Here is a 7,288-nt window from a genome sequence, read left to right on the forward strand (position 1 = left end):
ACGGTAAGGATAGATATGACCCGATAGTATAAGGGAGGATAGATATGAACAATATACTAAAGTAAAAGGGTATATTTTGCCATTTTCCCTTGAAAATATATGGGGCAAATGTTAACAATATACGGCCGAACAATATATCGTAGTAAATTGGTATATGCACCTTTTCCCTATTTTGTTTTTATCATCATAAGATAAAATATCTCAAATAAAATAGGAGTCTTTTAATAAAAGAAAGTAGTGCATAATTTGGTAGGTTGACATCAGACAGTCTTGTTCTTACTTTCCCTTTTCCACGACAGTCTTCAAATCTGTACAGAAATCTCCCTCCAATTGCTCCGCCCTACTATATCCATACATGCTGTATGCGTACTCATTGATGCTTGGCGTGTCGCAGAATTCGCGAGTAAAAGATTCAAGATTTACGTGGTGAAATGAGAGGCGCAGATTTTAAGTGGTAAGTTCTAAAATCTTTTACCGTTTTCACTGTAAAATCATAATTCAAGATTTCTGTTTTATTATATGTATAATATGGTGTTCTATCGTATCAAATTTTGACTTTATCGAGTATATTTGGTGTTGAATTACGATTTTTGCAGGTACGATGGGTTCTTCTTGTCAATGCTAGCAACTAGTATGTATCCTTTCAATATTCATACTGAGAGTTAAATATTCGAAATTGGAATTTCGACGGTTGCTGAATTGGGTTCTCATCTTTAGTTTCATTGGCTAGTATCTTGGTGTTCTTGTTTTTTAATTGTTTATCTGGAGTCTTTTTTTTTTCCTTTAACTGTTTGTTTATTAGAATCATTGTAGCGATCAATTGGAAGCGGTACCATCTTTGTATATACCCTTTGCACATTTGGATTGTGGTGAGTATCAAGATGTTTAATTGAATAACTATTGAATCAATGATTTGTTTATCTGATATTTGGTTTAGTAGTATTTTTGGGAATACTCAGTTTTTTCCCTTTTCCTGATCCAGGTTGACTACACGACAGTGTTTCTTTTCCGGCTCTTGATGTTTGTTGATAATGGACTTGCTGCTGGAATGGGATTGTAAGGCCTCCTCTCTAGGATATATATATTTTAATTTTTCTTTGGAAAAATCAATTCTAGTCTTCTCCTTCAATCTGAGCTAATTTTAGGAGTTTTCCTTCACTAGGAGGCCTCCAATTTTGTTATCAGTGACTTAGTGTTACTGAGGTGGTTGATGATGTTCTCTTTTGTGCATATAATATGAATACCTCCTAGAGTTGTTACTCTGATTGGGTCTAGTATCCTTTTTGAAGAAAAATAATTACATTTGATGTCCAATTCTTGCACCTTTTTGTCAAAAGCTCGGACTAATGGATGGAGTAAATTAGTTAGTAAGGTTTTATTAAATCCTTTTCGATCAATATATGGATCTTATGGTCATTTCCTCACCTGATATTAGTCATGGTTTCAGATAACAAGGACTGAATTTTTGGTGTTAATAAAATTTTAGGGATTTGGGTTGGCAGCAGAGATATACTCGCTTTCGTGGAAGAATAGTTGTTCTTTCAATTCTTGCCCTGTTCCTGTATCCCTTTCTTTGGGCTTGGACCATTATCGGGACTTTATGGTTCAGTAGTGCGAGAAACTGTGTAAGTTCACGTAAGACTTCATTGACTTTAGGTGTTCCGGTCGGAAATCCTAAAATTGATATGATGTTGAAATCTTTCAGTTGCCAGAAGAAGGTCAAAAATGGGGTTTCCTTATTTGGTTGCTATTCAGCTACTGTGGACTCCTTGGCATAGCTTGCATATCAACTGGGAAGGTTAGTTTCCTGAACTATAAACTTTTTCAAGAAGTTTAACCAATTACCCGATTCAGTTTGGACAACTATGTTGCCCACCTCTTCCCAAGAAACAGATAAGTGCTAACAAGGACAGTAACGTTCAACACAGCCCAATTTCTAATTCTTTCTTGAGGCAATCTTGTCGTCTGTACACAAATAGAAGTACAGTTTAACAAATGACACTTATGCATTTGTATCGATATCGATACCATATCTATTAAGTTTCAAGTTTCTCTCTGCAGTGGTTAACTAGAAGACAAGCCCATTCATTACGTGCTCAACAAGGAATTCCTACTTCTGAATTCGGGGTATGCTTTAGAATCTATGTTCTATCAAAGCGACTATTTTGACATGCATATACAAATAGCTGTTGATAGTAGGTTGTTCTTTCTTTATTTTATTATCACTGTTATTTTTTGCTACAATTTTGTAGTGACTCTTACAATATGTCCATATTAACTTAATTTTGCCTTTAAGGTTCTTGAAATTCCATTTTCTTGTCTGGAGGTGAGAAAATAATGATTGTAGCATGCATTGCAGTGGCGAAGCCAGGAATTTTGCTAAGAAGTGTTCAAGATTTAATATACGTGTATAAAAAGTAATTTTCGATTCATATATGCAATATAATTTCTTATATACACAGTATAATTTTTTGATGAAGGGTGTTCAACTGACCACCCTTCATTGTATGTGGCTACGCCATTGATGCATTGATTGCCTTGCTTTTGTACTTGTATGGGTGCTCCCATTTGATTTCAGAATTGTGGGCAGTGAAGTTTCCAAAACCGCCTTCCACCGCCCCCCTCGCGTAAAGCTATTAATAATTCAAAGGAAAAAGGAAATCAAAGGGGTATACATTTTTCTAATATCTCATGGGGATTAATGCACTTCAATGATATTCAAATTTATTTAGGTTTCTGAGTCTACTTATCTATGATTTGACGTCGGTAAAATCAGTGTTATCAAAGGCAAAAAGCGCAAAAAAGCTCTAAGGTCTGTTGGGCTTTAAGCGCAAAGCGCAAATAAAGCATGGGCTTTAATGAAGAAAGGCGCAAATGGAGAAAAACTACAAATATGTATGTGTAGTCCAAGACTAATATCCATAACCATGAATACCAAATATATGGACAAAGAAATTGAAGAAAGTTTACAATAAAGTGAAATATCAATCGTTTAATGTCGCCTCTTCCGGATTACGCTCGTTAGCAAGGAAAAGTATGCCTTAGAGCCTTGATGACAACACTGAAGCACCCATTAAGCGAAGCGAAGCGCTCAACATGTTCTGAGCCTCGCTTTAGGGCTTAAGCGCGCCTTTGATAACACTGGGTAAAATTAGTTGTCGCCCAATACAAGGAAGAGATAACATGGATCTTTCTTGGTGCTTCTGTTGAAGTTTTGAGCTAGCAACTGTCTCAAAGAGCCACTTAAGTTGATGGGGCATATATGGAATTGATGAAAGCACGAATCTATCTGTGATCTCTTTTGATAAGACGAATAAAGCATCTCAAAGAAACTGAAAAGGTCGCCTAAGCAAGACTTGCTTCGTGGGAAAGGTTGATAAGAACTACAAACACAAACTGGTACAAGGTGTAAGTCAAGACTTGAGCACGAAATCAAAGTGCTTTTGGAAAAATAGATTTACGGAAACATCCTAGTACTTGTGCCACACGAACTGCTACTGCACCTGTCTGTCCGTTCCTTCAACACATTAATGGCTGTGCTCTGTAGTTGTCGCTTTTATATCTCTACCGTTTTGGTTATGATGTCATGGTCTTGTGGATCTTGTTGTACAGTATCGATCTTGATAAGCATGTGACATTCTTGGTTAACTAATGGTCTCATCTTAAGGTTCAGATGGTGGTTGCATTTCAAGTCATTTTAGGACTAGGACGATAAAATTCTGAGTGGCCTTACACTGTTACCTCAAAAAAAAAATTAAAAAAAATTGAGTGGCCTTACTGGATATATACTATTTCTGCTGGGAGATTTACAATTAAATAGAAGTGTTAGTTGTAAGATCTTTGGCATGTTAAAATCTAATAAATCTATTCACTCATCAGCGGTACTAATGAAGGGGAGCCTTGTCGTAACTGGTAAAGTTGTTGCCATGTGACCAGGAGGTCACAAGTTCGAACCGTGAAAACAGCCTCTTACAGAAATGCAGGGTAAGGCTGCGTACAATAGATCCTTGTGGTCCGACCCTTCCCCGGACCCCGCGCATAGCGGGAGGTTAGTGCACTGGGCCCATCAGCATTACTAATAATTTTGTTTCGGTGAACTAATTTTAGGAAGACTTTTATAACGACATCAAGAATGAATTCAAATAATTTAAGCTATTCCGATTTCCGATTGGCTTTATTTCTTCTTCTATACGCTAAGTGCAACTGGAATCTATGACTAACTTTAGGTTTTAGAGTTTTGAACTTTTGTAGTGTTTGTCCCACATTGGTTGAGGGTATAGGCTTACTATTGGGCTTGAGTTAGGTCCAAGATCTATTTTTTCTTAAGATTGGATTATCCGATGTTGGGCTCCCAGACCCATCCTTAATGTTTTGTTCTTATGTTATATTATCCACGCTATAGACGCCCAAGCATGAGATAGTCCCACATTGGTTGAGGATATAAACTGTCGTCTCTTTATTGGCTTCGGACAATCCTCACCTCATGAACTAACTTTTGGAATTGTGTTGAGACCAAGGTCAACTTTTCTTAATAACAGAGTTTGACATCAATAATAGATTTGCTGATTTTGCTTTTCATAGAATGATTTAGTAATTAGATATTTTTTTCTATTTACATGCTTAACATTTGTCTCAACACAGGTGTTGGTTGACATGATCAGAGTGCCAGATTGGACGTTTACAGCAACAGGCCAGGAGATGAGAGGGATGGGCCAAGATGCTACTTCATACCATCCAGGAGTTTATTTAACCCAAGCTCAGGTAATAACAATTTACTATCAACAGCTGGAGCAAGTGCTCGGCATAAATATCCATGCTACACCTGGTCAACAGAAGACCTTTTGTCTCATCTTAAACTGGTGTTGTTTCTTTATTCGGCACACAGAGAGAAGCAGTGGAAGCACTCATTCAGGAACTACCAAAGTTCAGGCTAAAGGCTGTTCCTACTGACTGTTGTGAGTGTCCTATCTGTTTGGAAGAGTTTCGTGTGGGAAATGAGGTAACTGTGTCTTTTGTGTAAATACTACTTCATTGTACTTTCCTTTAAAAAAATAGAATTTATGGTACACCCTTTTTCTTTCTTCATGCCCTTAAACATATTGCTTTTACAGAGGTTATTAACGTTTTGTATATCATTCTCAAGGGTTTTCAAATCCATACCATGATGTATATCTAGCAAATTTAAAATTTACCACCTAGCCATTGATCTAGCCCTGTAATATATATGGAAGTCAAATTATTTCCTTAATATCCTTATGGAGTGGATTATATGTCATTGTGTGGGACTGCTAGAGAAATGAACTAGAGGTACCTCATTTTCATTTAATGGTCCACATCCCCATCTCACTCTGAGAAAAAGCTAAAGCTTAACTGATGAGAAAGGACGATTTGTTTAGGTTCATTGTAAGGTTGTGCCTGCTCTATTCACTGATTTTTAGGTTTTTGTAACTTAACAAAGATGGCAGTTCTTTATCGAAAACAGAATTGATTATTTAATGACTCGGCCTGCAGTTGATTATACTTGAGCAAGGGATATCGGATATTGCGGTCGTTGAATGAATGCTGATTTAAGTTATAACTTATATAATCATAAGCAGAGACAAGTTTATTTCATGTTTCAATATGCTATCCCTATTTCCCTTTTAGCCCTTCTTGCGGTGTCAGAGAGATGGTAGCTCTCCTAGAAAGTCAACCTTATACCAGTATGATATTTTATGCGCACACAGCTTACATCCGTGCTCAGTTTAGGCGCTAGTGCCACCTTTTCTTACTACAAGATCATATGCAGGTTCGTGGTCTGCCTTGTGCTCACAACTTCCACGTGGAATGCATTGACGAGTGGCTTCGGCTAAACGTGAAGTGCCCTAGATGCCGCTCTTCTGTTTTCCCAAATCTTGATCTAAGTGCTTTATCCAATATCCGAGCTGACTTAGAGAGGTCAACAGCCAGCGTTGTGACAGAAGCCCGGTATATGAGATCCCAACCCTCCAGCCAGAGCTACCTGCTGAGATTGCAAGGTTTGCTCCGCCCAGTGCGCACACAGGACGCTGGCGTGGGCAGTGAGGTAGATGCAACTTCAGGAACAGCTGAAAGCAGAAACCAAGCATTGACACCTCATCATCAGGGAAACATGGAGCCTGCACAAGTTGTCGTAGAACAGTCCCCAAGGGTGTAATAACCATTTCTTCTATGGAGGTCCCTAACAGGCTGAAATGTCTAACTTGGCGATTTGTAACAACTCCTAGCCATTGTTGAGTGTTCCAACATTGGTTTCTCATTGTAATCAAAATTCATGGATTGAAAAGCTAAAATGCATTTGATGGAAGGAAATGTGGTGGCAATGATTTATGCTCGTGGCGAGTTTGTTCTGGTATGAGTTAGTTTAATAATCTCCCGAACTCTCTCTCATATATGTTTGTTCACAACGAGTTTGATCCATATTAGCTTAAAAAATCTTGCACAGTGTTTGTTCTGTGTCTTTTTTGTCAATGCTATGAAATAAATGAACCTTCTAAGCTGAATTTCAATCAGTAAAAGTTTAAAAAAAAAAAAAAATCAGTAAAAGTCGAAGTCTGGTTGTTAATTGTAGTACTAGTATTAGTACCCATGCGAAGACATAAACTCGAATTATGTGCAAATAATTTTAAAACTAAACCTTCTATAGAGAAATTATAAATTATTATTAGATATTAATTAAGAAGCAGGACATGAAATCATTTTTCAAATCTCTTAGTGGATAATTTGTTTTCTTTTTGTATATTCGTAATAATCCAACCCCTTGATTTTGACACTTATATTATATTTTACGGTAAATATTAAAGAATATTATACATGTAACGTTGTGATCTGTTTTGTTTGAGCACATTAAATTCTATTATTTTAATAAAATTCTTACTACCACTTTATTTTTATCTCAAATTCAAATAGGCTTATCCTTCTACATTTTTAGACATAATTGTTTTCTCTTGTTTGTTCCTTGCTTATAGTTTTTGCATTATTTATTACTTAATATTATTATAATATAATGTGATCTTTTTCTAGTCTTGTTTATTACCCTTTTATTAATCATCAATAAATGTAAAAAAATTTATTCTTGAAATTTAATGTATTTTTATACTATTATCCTCTTACTTGGATCTCTTTCATTATTTAAATCTATTAATAATATTTTTGAGTATTATTTAATAATTTAATTTATTTATTTTTAAATAAATTTAAAAATATAAGTATCCTTGCACTATCTCTCACGACCCAAAATCCACCGGTGGTCGTAATGTCGCCTAACACC

General features: G+C 36.2%; 1 protein-coding gene across 2 annotated transcripts; it reads left to right on the plus strand.

The window, feature by feature from the left end:
* The first annotated feature begins 236 nt into the window (after positions 1-236).
* Positions 237-6,352, plus strand: LOC107819062 (E3 ubiquitin-protein ligase SIS3-like). 2 transcript variants are annotated; one of them, XM_016645138.2, is made up of 10 exons: positions 237-454; positions 597-635; positions 803-869; positions 983-1,056; positions 1,487-1,625; positions 1,706-1,798; positions 2,062-2,127; positions 4,642-4,761; positions 4,886-4,999; positions 5,789-6,352. In XM_016645138.2, exons 1-10 carry the CDS (start codon positions 432-434, stop codon positions 6,173-6,175), a joined length of 1,122 nt encoding a protein of 373 aa, XP_016500624.1. In that variant the 5' UTR covers positions 237-431; the 3' UTR covers positions 6,176-6,352. The 2 variants fall into 2 exon arrangements, with proteins under 2 accessions (XP_016500624.1, XP_016500631.1); XM_016645145.2 differs by having other exon boundaries at positions 597-631.
* The last annotated feature ends 936 nt before the right edge of the window (positions 6,353-7,288 follow it).

Source organism: Nicotiana tabacum, chromosome 22 (genome assembly GCF_000715075.1).
Source record: "Nicotiana tabacum cultivar K326 chromosome 22, ASM71507v2, whole genome shotgun sequence".
Taxonomy (NCBI): Eukaryota; Viridiplantae; Streptophyta; class Magnoliopsida; order Solanales; family Solanaceae; genus Nicotiana; species Nicotiana tabacum.